We start from the raw sequence: 13,842 nt of genomic DNA, 5'->3' as shown, positions 1-13,842 counted from the left end.
GGAACAGGGGGTCAACTAACTCCTTTGTGACAGAACAGGAGGCAGTGGATTTCTCAAGGGTTCCCCACACACACACTATGTCCAGGGGCAATGAGCCAGCACTAACTGCTTGGCCTATTCCAATCTCCTGGCTGCTGTCACTCTTTCTCTTGGACACTTGCTCTTGAATGGGACGATGTAGAAGAAAAGACCTGAATGCCTTTAAAATACAAAGCAAAGCATTTGTGATGGTGGAAGACAATGGGGACGTGATCCCGAAATCTTAGCGCACTGGGTGGCTGCTTGTTCTGTGTATGAAGCCAGTCTGGTTAGAGAAGGAAAACGAGTCCAGGTGCGGTGGCTCAGGCCTGTAATCCCAGCACTTTGGGAGTCCGAGGCGAGTGGGTCACAAGGTCAGGAAATCGAGACCATCCTGGTCAACATGGTGAAACCCTGTCTCTACTAAAAATACAAAAATTAGCTGGGCATGGTAATTCCAGCTACTCATCATAATTCCAGCTACTCAGGAGGCTGAGGCAGGAGAATCGTTTGAACCTGGGAGGCAGAGGTTGCAGTGAGCTGAGAGCCTGCCACTGCACTCCAGCCTGGCAACAGAGCAAGACTCCATCTCAAGCAAAAAAAAAATTTTTTTTCTAAAAATAGTCTCATGGGCACTGGCATTTCAGCCTGGGGCAAGCCTTCCCCACAGCGCCCCATTTCCCTCTCAAATGTTTGAACAGGGACTCTGAGAGGCAGCTTCTTATCCAGAGGGGCATATCTCTGGGGGGATGGTGCAGCCAGGTCAGCTGAGGATTCCTGATGTCCCCAAGGCAGTGTTTCACACAAGCAAGGGCCTGCCGCTCCTGACATCAGCCCAAGCCCAGCCTCGGCGGCTGCCAGCTCTGCCCTAGCCAACTTGGTAGACTTCCTCTCCCCTCCCACTGGGTCCAGAGGGCTTTGGAGTATCCAGCCAGACACCCGAGGAGGATCCGCCTCTGGTGCCGCAGACACACACACACACACACACACACACACACAGCCTAGGCCTGGGGCCCTGCGGATGCCCCCACCACCCACAAAGCTGATACCCTTTTATCTTCGTAGCCACCCCACTCTTATCTCTTCCACAGAGACTAACTGCCCTCCACTGGGCCTCCTGGGAGCTGTCTGACATTTGATGGGATGGGGGCAGGGTGCATTGGTCTGGGAACCAGCCCTTTGAGTGCAGGAGAGGTGACCAGGAGCCTGCGGGTTAGAGGCAGGATCCTGCTGCTGTGTGTGTGGCCTCACACTCTCTGGGCTCAGCCTCATGGCCTGTGATGGAGGCGCTGGGGTTTGATCACTCAGGGCCTCAAATATTCGGGCACCATGACTTTGGCAGGGGATAGGGATTAGAAACTCACAACTCTGGCGGTGTTGGCAAGGGGGTCAGCTGAGTTCAGGGACAGGAGGGGGTGGTTAAGCAGAGAGCAGATATGAATGTCCCCAGCTTCTTGAGCCAGGGAAGGGCTCAAAGGCAAGGCGGGGCTGGACGGGGCTGGGGAAGCCACAGAGAAGCTCCAAAGTGCCCGGTGAGGCTGGGCCAAGATTTACCTGGTTCGCTCACAGCCCCACCGACCATCTGGAATTGTCTCCCCAACCCTGAGCCCCAAGGCTGTTATGGGTGATGGACCCTGGATTTCTACCTGGCAGGGTTGGGGGGCCTGGGCAGGTTGCCATCCTGGAGGCAGGGCACATGCCCCAGACAGAGGGCGGGAGGCATTCTTGCCAGGGTCTTGCAACCTCGAAGGACAACACCAGTGGGTCCACTAAGAGGCAAGGCCTAGGGTAAGCCGGTATTGAGATAATGGCATCCTTGGGCCCCCTCTAGCCTCTAGCCTAGCCCCGTGAACTGTGGTCCCCAGAGACAGGGAGGGCAAAGGACTCCCCAGGGCTGCTTGGTGAATCCGGGGCAGGTCTGCCTCCTCGCTCAGGGCTTGTATAATGCCAGGCTTTACTCAGGACACCCCATGGCCACTAGGGAGCCACACGTACCCCACCCAGTCTGCTGGCTGTCCCTACCTGGCTAGATTTCAGCCAGGCAAAGTGGGGGTTGGGGAACCAGGGGTGAGGTCTATTCAGGAGCAGCTACAAAGCCAAGTGGAGGCCTGAGGTGTTGACTAGACAGTGCCTCGTGGTCCTCCCTTGGCACACCTTCCCAGACTCAGCCCTGCCAGGAGGGCCGACCCAGAGACGATGACAGAGCCGCATGGGGGCCCGTGGGAGGTTGACTGGACAAGTGCTCCTGGCATGTTCCTTGGGATGCTTCCCAGGCTCTGGGGTCAGACACACCCAGGACCCATCTCTGTGCCTATGAACTGGTGACCCTGGGTGAGGGTGATATCAGCCTCCCCACAGCCTGTGGGTCTGAATGAGCCACTGCACATATGGGCATGGGGCCACAAGACAGAATCAGCCGCCAGAGCCTTCTTCAGCTCCCGCCCCACCTTTTTTTTTGGAGGCAGAATCTCACTCTGTCACCAGGCTGGAGTGCAGTGGCAGGATCTCGGCTCACTGCAATCTCCCCCTCCCGGGTTCAAGCAATTCTCCTGCCTCAGCCTCCCAAGTAGCTGGGACTACAGGCGCATGCCACCATGCCCAGCTAATTTTTGTATTTTTAGTAGAGGTGGGGTGTCACCATGTTGGCCAGGATGATCTCGATCTCCTGACCTCGTGATCCACCCACCTCGGCCTCCCAAAGTGCTGGGATTACAGGTGTGAGCCACCGCACCTGGTCTTCTTCAGCCCCTTCTAAGGTGGCCAGGAATTCTGTTTGCCCTGGCACAGGAGTGGGAGGGCAGACTGAGCTCTGGGAGAGCTGGGGAGGGAGTATGTGAGGAAGATGGTCTCTGCAAGCCCCTCCATGCTGCCCTCCTTGGGTCAGGGTCAGCTGCTAAGAGCACCAGTGCTGTTGTTTTAGAATTGAGTGGGGGTCGGCTGCTGAGAGCAAGGTGAGCCAATGTGCTTTTTTGCTTGTTTTGTTTTGTGTTTGAGACAGAGTCTTACTCTGTCACCCAGGCTGGAGTGCAGTGGCGTGACCTCAGCTCACTGCAACCTCCGCCTGCCAGGTTCAAGTGATTTTCCTGCCTCAGCCTCCTGAGTAACTAGGATTACAGGCATGTGCCACCACACCTGGCTATCTTTTTTTCTGTATTTTTAGTAGAAACGAGGTTTCACCATGCTGGTCAGGCTGGTCTCCACCTCCTGACTTCGTGATCAATGTTTTTGGGTCATTTCCACTGAGTTCCGGATCCCAGAATGCACATGAGAGGCAGCAGGGAGAGGCGGGCAGGATGGCGGCAGGGGAGGGGGGATACGGAGAGACACAGCGTGGGGACCCCTCCTGGTGCCCAGGCCCAGCTAGGAGAGCCCCTTCTACCACCCCATACCATGGCCTGGCACTCGCATCAGGAAACACAGGAAGTGAGAATAAAATTACTTATTTTATTTCAAAAAATGTGGGGGTGGGGAAGCAACATGATAAACGTTACGATCACTTCCCTACGGGTTCATCCTGCCTCTGCGGGGGGCAGGTCATAGAGTTGCTGGGGGCACACCATCACATGGCAATCCAGAGGCTTAGATGTTAGTCCTTCCCGGCTGGTTAGAGCTGGGGGCACTAGGTGCCCTCCCAAAGGCCCCCATTCTGAGTTGTTGGTGCCCTCCCCTCCCCTGAATCTAAGAACTGATTAGTGGGTTAGACTGTAACAGCAGCTCAGGACCCCCCAGACTTCACCCCTCCCCTCTCACTTGCCCGTTCCCTCGGCTCCCAGCTCCTCCACCTCCCACCTCCTCCTCTTCTCTGCTCCAGCCTGGTCCTCATGAGGTACCCCCCTCCCAGCCCCTCAGAGCAGCCTCCGCCTGAGACTCCCTCCCTCTCTGCCTTCTAGGCCCTCCCTGTCAGGGTCACCAAGGCCAGGCCATGTGGTGAAAGGCAGAGTGCCACAAGGCCCGGCCCTGCCGCCCCTCCTATCAGAATGCATCCTGGAACAAAAGGTTAAACACAGTAAAGGCAGGTACAGATAGGAGGGTCCTGAGGGAATGCCGTCCACACAGCAGCCCCGAGAAGGGGAGGGGCTGGAACGAGACCTCCCCGCTGCCCCAGCTCCAGCACCCTCCCGCAGCCTGCAGGGCCCACATCCCCTGGGGCCAAATGGCCAGGGATTGGCTGGCATTGCCCAGCTGGTACTGGAGCATTTGGAGAAGGGTTGGATTGCTCCAGAATCCTCCAGGACAAGCTGGGGGTCGGGGCTGAGCCTCCAGGCCAGATGGTCCCTCCCTGAACCTGGCATTGCCTCTGCTGAACCACAAGGGACAAGGGACTCTTGCTTTGGTCCCAAGGTCACAAGCTCAAGCTGGGGAGACGGTGGAACTGGCCTGTGAAAGCCCAGGCTCAGAGCACTCTAGTGAAGGGGTAGAGGATTCTGCCAGGGCCCGAAGTCTGGGCTGGCTGTGCCCGAAGACCCGGGGCCCTGGATATCTTAAGAGAGGCCCCGGGTACTGATCCCGGCTGTGGGAGGGAGACCAAGCACAAAGCAGGCCTCTCTACGGAAGGGCGGACCAATGACAACCGCCAGGGAGAGGGAAGCAGGGCCTGGAGGGTCAGGGGCCCTGGCTGACTAGGCCCTGCTCCCATGAGCCCCAAGAGCATCTGAAGAACCAAAGTGGGGAGGGTGAGGCCTAGTGACCAGGCTGCTGAGGGGCTCACAGACCAGACTCATGGGCCACTGGTCTCCTCCCACCTTTAGGAGCAGAGAGTGAAGGTAGGACAGAGCCATCCCCTGTGGCCACCTCTCTCTCTGCTCCTTGGAAGAAGGGACTGGGGGGCACTGGGAGGACCCCGGCTGATGGCCGGCAGGCCCCGGGTCGGTGGGGTGCTGTGGGGAGACGTGAAGGGAAAAAGGAGAGGAGAAAGGGAGAAAGACCCAATTGGAGTCTGTGAGCGGCATGTAGTCAGCCTCTTGGACCCTCCTCAGAACAAAAGCCCACCCTTCCTTTGGCCGTCACTCCACCTGCGCCCCTTCCCTGCAGTGTCCTGAGGGCTGCGGCTTCATTTGTGGAGGTAGGCGTCCAGCCACAGCTCCCCGGACTTCTTTAGGGACCTGCAAAGAGGGGAATGGACTAGGGTCAGGGACCGGGACGGGGGCCAGCCCCAGGGAGCACAAGGGCCGAGGGGGCCATGATTAGGGGGGCAGGTACTTCCCCTCAGACCTAACCACACCACCACTGGGCCTGGAGGGCTGCCAGCCCAAAGCCCACCGGGAACCCCATGCAGAAAGAGACTGTCTTCCTGCAGCCCAGGGAGAAAAGTCCATAAGGCCTGACCCAGGCTCAGGAGTCAGGCAGGTGCCCTGGTCGGGGACTGTGCCAGGAAGACCCAGCCCCTCTTGTGGTCCCACTCTCTGCACAGTGGGTGATCCCAGGGCCCAGCGCCCGTGGATTCCCACCCCTCACCTGATGATGTCCAGCAGGGCCCTCAGCAGCGGCTTCTCCTGGTATTCGATGCCATGCTTGGCACAGAGAGACTTCACCAGTGGGGCGACCTTGTGGAGGTTGTGCCGGGGCATGGTGGGGAAGAGGCTGAGGAGTGCGGGCAGAGAGTGAGGACCCCAGAGGTGGGTGCTGCTCCGGCCTCCTCCCACTGCCCAGGCAGACGCTGGCTGGGGCCCTGGGAGACCCTGTCCACAGCCAGGATCAGGCTTGAAGTGTGGCTCCCCCTGTGTGCCCACTGGGGTGCCCCGTGTGTGGAGGGCATGTGCAGCCTTCTGTGAGCAGGAGGGTGTTTGTGCTCTATGGAGTGGGGAAGATATTGGGTGGCCCAAGTGTCACGTTTTTCAAAAAAGAAATAGCCAGGAAATGCTAGGAAAAGAGACAGTGAGGTGGGGGGCAGTGGCTCACTTGAGGCCAGGAATTTGATTTGTTTCACATATATATATACATATATATTTTAAAGATGGGGTTTCGCCATGTTGGTCAGGCTGGTCTTGAACTCCCGACCTCAGGTGATCCTCCTGCCTTGGCCTCTAAAGTGCTTAGATTACAGGTGTGAACCACCACGCCAGGAGTTTGAGACCAGCCTAGCCAACATGGTGAAATCCCATCTCTACTAAAAATAGAAAAATTAGCCAAGCATGGTGGCGCATGCCTGTAATCCCAGTTATGTGGGAGGCTGAGGTGAGAGAATTGCTTGTACCCGGGAAGCAGAGGTTGCAGTGAGCCAAGATCGCGCCACTGCACTCCAGCCTGGGGAAGAGAGAGAGGCTCTGTCTCAAAAATAAATAAATAAATAAAGTGGAAAAATATAAAAAAATTAGCTGGGCATGGTGGCGTCCACTTGTAGTCCCAGCTACTCAGGAGGCTGAGGTGGGAGGACGGCTTTAGCCCAGGTGTTCGAGGCTGTGGCGAGCTAAAAAGGCACCAGTGCACTCCAGCCCAGGAAACAGGGTGATACCAAGGGGCAGCAGGGGCAGTCCCTTGGCTGATGTTCCAGGCAAGCTCCATAGCCCCGCCCTGCTAGCCTCACAGGGTCACGGGGCGCGCATGCAGGGCCTGGAACTACAAAGGCCAGTCCCACGTGGAGGGAGGTAGTTATCACTATGACCACGTGGAGGGAGGTAGTTATCACTATGACCACGTGGCACAGGATGAGGGGCACAGGATGCCCCTCGGGGAGATGGCGCAGGGAATCCCCTCTCCTGACCTCAGTGGGGCTGGTGGGGGAGGCTTGCTCTAGATGGGGCGGGGACCTTGCCAGGGGGACAAAGTGGTGGCCCCCACATACTGCGCTCTGCCCAGATGGAAGTAGCGGCCACTTCCCTCCCGCCATGGGCCTCCCCGCCTCCCCCAAAGCCCCTTGCTCACTGGTGCTCGATCTGGAAGTTTAGGTGTCCACTGAACCAGTCATTGAAGAGGGACTGCTCCACATTGCAGGTGGCTAACAGCTGTCAGGGGAGGGGATGAGTGTCAGGGGACACACATGGAAAGCCCCAGGGCCTGGCCTCATTCTCTGGGGGCCTAGCCTTACCCAGGGTCTCCAGGCCACCCCTCCACATCATACCGTCCTGCCTGGTGACCTCAGCCCACCCAGATACCCCACCTGTCCCTCTGGGACTCCTGTTACCCTTTCGTGCTTAGCCCTGAAGCACCCAGCAGAAGGACACAGGCAGCCCCGGGAGGCCCAGCACAGCCCTGGGGCAGCTGGTGTGGAGCATCTGGGTCCAGGACATGGACATGGGGACCAGGCTTTGCACAGCTCTGGTGACCAGCCCTGCCTCCCTTACCTGGCTACTGAACCAGTCACGGTAGGGCTCTTGGTCAATCTCCATGACGATGTGGTTCATCTGTGTGACCCACACAAACCAGTGGCTCTCCAGGAATCTGCAAGAGAGCACAGCTCAGCGCCGGGGTCGGCGGGTGGGAGTGGGGGGGACGCCGGCCTCGGCGGGAACAGATCCACCCTCCCAAGCGGTCCAGGGCAGCCCCTGCTGAGGGGCCAGGATGGGAGGTCCCTGGGGAAAGTGGAGTGGTCCGAGCCTCTTCTCATGCCAAAGCCCCCATCGGTGCCAGTGGAGGGCCCAGGGATGAACCAGCCAAGCCCAGGCACCTGACGAAGGTGAGGAAAAGGAGGGTTCCCAGGATGCCGTAGAAAGGGATGTAGGTGAAGAAGAACCGGGTATAGTAGCTGATGGCCCAGGCCAGGTCCTGCGGGAAAGGACAAGGTTAGGTGCAGCCTGCCCTCTCCCCTGCCCCGGCCCCGAGTACCCGCCCCAGATGTGCACATGCCTCACACTCAGGCCTCTAGAAGCTGGACCCCAGCCCATCGAAATGCGATGGGCAACGACCCGCCACCTGTTTGCTCGGGGTTTGCGTGGCTGCCTTTGTTTCTAGGGAAATGCTAAGTGTTTTAGCACCAGGAAGTGGCCTATGCTCTCCTGCTGAGGGGTTGGAGTGCAGAATTGCCCCTCGAGTGGGGCAGGGGCAATTCTGAAGCCACACCCCCAACCCTGGGTCAGGTCCTCAACCATCCCCCAGTCCTGTCTCTGCTCCTCAGCACCTGGGTCTCTTCCTGGCCTCTTCTTCCAGCAGGACAGAGGGATTTTGGGGAAGGTCAGAGGCACCATTGTCCCTGGCTCAGGGCTCACGCAGCAGAGAGGCAGGCCTCCCCAAACCCCGTTGTCATCCTGTGCCCTTCCACTCTGCTCTCCTCCCTGCCCCTGGATGGAGCGGTATCAAGGGCTCAGCTTGGATGTCCTCTCTCACATACTGGGAGGGTGACACCATGGCTCCGTCCCTGTCCACTGCCTCTCTGCCACCCGAGTCCTGTCTCAACTGGACCACAGCAGCAGCCTCCCGTGGTCCCCTGCTTGTCCTCGTGGCTGTGGCAACCAGAGTGGCCTTTGCTCCAAGCAGGTCCCATCCCTCCCTTGCTAAAGCCCCCGTCCCACCCACTCACCCACGGAGCCTCATGGGGTCGAGAACCTGTCTTTACTCAGCCCTCTGACCCAGCAGCTGCCTTGTTGTCCTGGACAGTCCCTCCCTGCCCTGGGGCTTCTGCACCGCCTGTTCCCTCTGCCAAGGCACTCATCCTGCCGCGAGTTTGGATACAGTGACACGTGCCACAGGCTCAGCGCAGGTGTCCAAGGTGGAAGGTGAGGCCAAGGGACTGCCCTGTCTCACTTCAAATGACTGAAGAACGAGGTCACATTTGGGTCTTAAAATAAATCCCCATCCACTGCCACTAATCCCAGCTACTCAGGAGGCTGAGGCAGGAGAATTGCTTGAACCCGGGAGGCAGAGGTTGCAGCAAGCCGAGATCATGCCACTGCACTCCAGCCTGGTGACAGAGTGATATTCCGTCTCAGAAAAAAAAAAAAAAAAAGTGTCTAGATACTGCCAAAAGGCAGAACAGCACTGCTGAGAACCAGTGCTGCTCCTTATAGGCTCACTCCTGGCCCTCAGGGCCCTGGGGCTCATCACCCGTCCGCTCTGCCATGCCCTTTTAGGAACATAGCGTGATTTCATTTCCTGTTTAATGCTTTGTTCCTTAGGGAACAAGCACAGATTAAAAAACAACAAAAATTATATATTTACATACACCTGCCATAAAAGCTGATGAGAGACACCCCCCGCAGCGCTCCCTGTCCAGCACAGCAGGGCTCCGGTGACTCTTCCGAGGGAGCCAGGTGAGCCCCACGGAAAGGGCAGCTGCGGCAGGTGGGGAGATCTGCGTTCAGTTCAAATGCTGGCCTCAGAGCTCATCCAGAAACTTTGGGTGGGTCTCTCCGACCCTCTAGTGCTCACAGACCTTGTCAGTGAAACAGGGTTACATGACATCAGGTGGCAGGCTCCCTGTTCCTGGAACATGACAAAAACTGACGAAATGCTTGCTTTTAAGGAAATAGCATGTCCTGGAATTGAGCATGTACAAATGTACAGTCTCTACCAGGACAAGGCTGGCAGAAGCTTCCAGAGTCCTTCCTCTTCCCCCACCACCCCATCTGCTCCAGCCCCAGCCTGGGCCCTCCGGGCAGGATCGCAGATGCGACGCCTTTGCCGGTAATTCCAATGAGACAATGTAAGACCTTTAAAATGATCTCCAAATATGAGGTATTGTTATGTGAAGGAGAGAATGTGCTGGGGTGTTGGGGAGAGTACAGGACCTGGCAACAGGAGGCCACCCCTCTCATGGGTGTCACCTTCGGCAAGGCACAATATCTCCGCATGTGAAACTGGCCAGACATGGTGTCTCACACCTGTAATCCCAGCACTTGGGAGGCTGAGGTGGGTAGATCACTTGAGGTCAGGAGTTCGAGACCAGCCTGGCCGACATGGAAAAACCCCATTTCTACTACAAATACAAAAATTAGCTGGGCATGGTGGCTGATGCCTGCAATCCCAGTCCTTGGGAGGCTGAGGCACAGAATCGCTTGAACCCAGGACGTGGAGGTTACAATGACCAAGATCACACCACTGCACTCCAGCCTGGGTGACACAGCGAGACTCTGTCTCAATAAATACATAAATACAGACAGGTTTGTTTGTTTTTGAGACGAAGTCTTACTCTGTTACCCAAGCTGGAGTGCAGCAGTGAGATCTCGGCTCACAGCAACCTCCACCTCCTGGATTCAATCGATTCTCTTGTCTCAGCCTCCCAAGCAGCTGGGACAACAAGCACGCGCCACCATGTCCGACTAATTTTTTGTATTTTTAGTAGAGATCGGGTTTCACTATGTTGGCCAGACTGGTCTTGAACTCCTGATCTTGTGATTCACCCGCCTCAGCCTCCCTCAGCACTCCACCTCCCGAGTCAAGTGATTCTTTATTTATTTATAGACTGAGCCACCACGACCAGCCTATAAATAAATAAACAACAAAATAATTTTTTTTTTTTGAGACGGAGTTTCGCTCTTGTTACCCAGGCTGGAGTGCAATGGTGCGATCTCGGCTCACCGCAACCTCTGCCTCCTGGGTTCAGGCAATTCTCCTGCCTCAGCCTCCTGAGTAGCTGGGATCACAGGCACGCGCCACCATGCCCAGCTAATTTTTTGTATTTTTAGTAGAGATGGGGTTTCACCATGTTGACCAGGATGGTCTCGATCTCTTGACCTCGTGATCCATCCGCCTCGGCCTCCCAAAGTGCTGGGACTATAGGCGTGAGCCACCACGCCCGGCCCAAAACAATTTTTTTTAAAGAGGGACATTTGGACACAGATACAGATATGCAGAGAGATGACGTACAGAGCGGGAGGGTGAAAGCCGTCGACCAGCCAAGGAGAGCCCAGAGCAGAGTCTCCCAGAGCCCTAAGGAATCCACCCTGCTAACACCTCAGGTTTGGACTTCCAGTCTCCAGAACTGTGAAGAAACACATCGCTGTTGCTTGCATCACTTAGATTGCGCTGCTTTGTCACATTCTTGGCAAATGAACACACCTGTCATCTCAGCCAACGCCCAGCTGCTCCCCGTCTTCCAACCAGGGTGTGTGGTTACCCGGTTCATGGGCCTCAGGGCCCACAGGGAGTGGGGAAGGGGGATGGCTATGCTTGCCTCTCATCACGCTGCCTTTGAGAAATTTCTGGGAGGCTCTGCAAAAGCAGGGGCTGCCCTGGTGGACTCCCAGTGTCTAAGGGAGAGTAGAGATCTTTTTTTTTTTTGACAGTGTCTGTTTTGTTGCCCAGGATGGAGTATAGTTGCATGATCTCGGCTCGCTGCAATCTCTACCTCCCAGGTTTGAGCTATTCTCCTGCCTCAGCCTCCCAAGTAGCTGGTATTACAGGCATGTGCCACCACGCCCAGACACACACTAGTTTGTTGAATGAATGTGCAACAGAGCAACTCTCGGTGGGGCATGAGCACCCAGGAGCTTCTAGGTGGCCATGGAGAGCTCCCAGAGCCCTCAGTGGCAGGGAGAAGGGGAAGGGGGATGGCTATGCTTGCCTCTCATCACGCTGCCTTTGAGGTAAGGACCCCAGAGTTGCTGCTAATCATGAGGCTAGGAGCATCTACCTCCCTGGAGCCTCCATTGTATTTCAGTAGAGATGGAGGTTTCTCCATGTTGGTCAGGCTGGTCTCGAACTCTTGACCTCGCGATCCACCCACCTCGGCCTCCCAAAGTGCTGGGATTACAGGCATGAGCCACTACACCCGGCCGAGAGTAGAGATCTTTAGGACTGGTTCCTGGTGGCCCCAGAGGGAGTCCTTTCCTGAGAGCGACAAGGTAGCTATCCCAGGGAGGAGATGCCTCGGGCCCTGCAGGCTCCACCGAGACACACAGGAAGGCAGCGTAGAACCCCCGGTCCACCTGTCCCAGTCACCCCCCTCCCCACGCCAAGCCAGCTGTGCCCCCGACTCACCACCCAGTCCTTGCGGAGGATCATAGTCATGATGATCTGGTACTGGAAATACATGGGGATGAGCAGCGGCGGCCCAACTGCAGGAGAGAGACAGGTGCTTAGAGGCATCCATCATGCCCTGCCTGTGCCAGAAGGTGGGGGGAAACTGGACCCAGCACTGAGCATAGGGGCCAGCCCTGCAGATGTGGGCAGAAGCTGCCAGGGGCCCCAGAGACTGCAGAGAAGGCTGGGAGCCCCTGAGGCTCCTGTGCACCACCTCTGGGATTCTCTGAGCTTCTGTGTCCCTACCTGGCCTATAACATGGGCTCAGGAGGTCCGCAGGGGAAGGCTGCTATGGCCCCCACTTCTAACAAGTTTAGTGTCCCTTTCTGGATCTGCAAAGGGTGGCAGGTAGGAGGGAGAGAGACGCCACTCCGTGGGGAGAGGAGGGTTTGGGAGTGGTTTCCGGGCACCGAGCACTCACTCAGGAAGAAGTATTCGTGCTGGTGATTGTAGGGCAGGTATTTCAGCTTCTTCTTGCCGTACTGAGGAGAGAGGAGAGATCCTGAGCACCCAGCAGCCTCGGCTCCCAACCTCCCATGCTCCCTGACCCACCCTGCAGCCACCATCCCTTCTCTCTGCTCAGCCACCATCCCTGTCAATCTGCACCCTGGGCCCACCAAGCCTGGGGCTCCTCCAGCCCTCTGGGCTCCCCATGCTGCAGCCAGCAGCGGCCAACGCTTCCTCAGCCCTAGCTGAGTGCTGGCCCAGTGGCATCGATCCTCCACAAGGCCGGCACTTCTGAGGCTGAGGCTCAGTGTTCAGCCATGGCCCAAGGCCACAGGAAGTAGTCCTGGCTGGAATCAGAACCCAAAGAGCTGACTCTGAGCCCATGCGACGGGCACTAGTTTGTTGAATGAATGTGCAACAGAGCAACTCTCGGTGGGGCTTGAGCACCCAGGGGAGCTTCTAGGTGGCCATGGAGAGCTCCCGGAGCCCACAGCGGCAGGGAGAAGCTAGGTAAGGACCCCAGAGTTGCTGCCGATCATGAGGCTAGGAGCATCTACCTCCCTGGAGCCTCCATGTAATTTCCAAAAGTGAATCACTCCTCCCAGCTGGAGCCTAACCTTGAGGACAGAGCAGAGTGGGCCATGGCACAGACTCCTCAGGTCACATCTGGCTACCTGAGGTCCCCACGAGGGCACTGGTTCCTTCCCCATCAGAGCCTGATGCCCAGAGGCTGTGATGGAGGAGGGCTGGCCTGGGTCCTGGGCATCGTCATTGTCCAACGCCGCTCAGACCACTACGTGTGAGCCAGGGGATCTCTGGAGCCCTTAGTTCCACTGTCCAGCCCCTAAGGACCAGCCCACCCTGCTCTTTTGGGACTGAATCACAAGAAGCCGCTCACTGAGTGACACCTGCTCCTCTTGCTTGCAATGTGGGGAAGCTGAGCTTGAACCCAGCAGACGCGCTTGATCTGACTCAGCCTCTCACCTGTGCTGAGACTGTGACTCGCTTAGCCTTGCTGAGCCTTGTCTGGCATCAGTTGGTAAGAGGAGCCAATGAGATAAGCACCAAGTGCTGATCCTAGGACACTGCCCATCACCCTCCCCATACCCCTGGATCCAAAGGCCAGAGTCGCCTCCTCCAGGAGTCTCCAGTTCTGCTTATTGCAGTCAGGAGGTCAAAGAGAGTTACAGAGGATGGTGCCTAGGCCAGCGCCGCGTCATCCAGGTGCAAACACAGAAGGAAGTGATTGTCCAAATCACAGGGACAGCATGGACTCCTGAGGGAAGAGGATGTGGGTGGGACCCAGGTCCATCCTGCCCCCAGGCTTGCCTCTTGGCACCAATGGCCATGGTCACAGCACACCGACCGAAGAACCCCAGAAGCAGTGAGTTCCTTTGTTCTGTGTGGCCAGGAGCTCACTCATTCCCAGAAAGCACGGCCACTTGCAGGAAGACTATCATTAGAGCCGGGGCTGAGGCTGGCTGT

The 13,842-nt window shown here is 57.3% G+C and overlaps 1 protein-coding gene across 2 annotated transcripts in view; it reads right to left on the bottom strand.

The window, feature by feature from the left end:
- Positions 1 to 3,442: 3,442 nt before the first annotated feature.
- FADS2 (fatty acid desaturase 2) overlaps positions 3,443 to 13,842 on the bottom strand; it is a 39,312-nt gene continuing 28,912 nt past the window's right edge. For both annotated transcript variants that reach the window (XM_078341180.1, XM_009008303.5), the window contains exons 6-12: positions 12,332 to 12,392; positions 11,869 to 11,945; positions 7,622 to 7,719; positions 7,299 to 7,395; positions 6,880 to 6,959; positions 5,473 to 5,598; positions 3,443 to 5,120 (exon numbers count right to left, since the gene is read on the bottom strand). In XM_078341180.1, coding sequence (XP_078197306.1) covers positions 5,069 to 5,120; positions 5,473 to 5,598; positions 6,880 to 6,959; positions 7,299 to 7,395; positions 7,622 to 7,719; positions 11,869 to 11,945; positions 12,332 to 12,392 — 591 coding nt within the window. In that variant the 3' untranslated portion in view covers positions 3,443 to 5,068. The remainder of the gene's footprint in view (positions 5,121 to 5,472; positions 5,599 to 6,879; positions 6,960 to 7,298; positions 7,396 to 7,621; positions 7,720 to 11,868; positions 11,946 to 12,331; positions 12,393 to 13,842) is intronic.

This window comes from Callithrix jacchus, chromosome 10 (assembly GCF_049354715.1).
Source record: "Callithrix jacchus isolate 240 chromosome 10, calJac240_pri, whole genome shotgun sequence".
Classification (NCBI taxonomy): Eukaryota; Metazoa; Chordata; class Mammalia; order Primates; family Cebidae; genus Callithrix; species Callithrix jacchus.
Note: the sequence above shows the minus strand (reverse complement) of the source record. Positions and strands in the feature narration are given on the sequence as shown.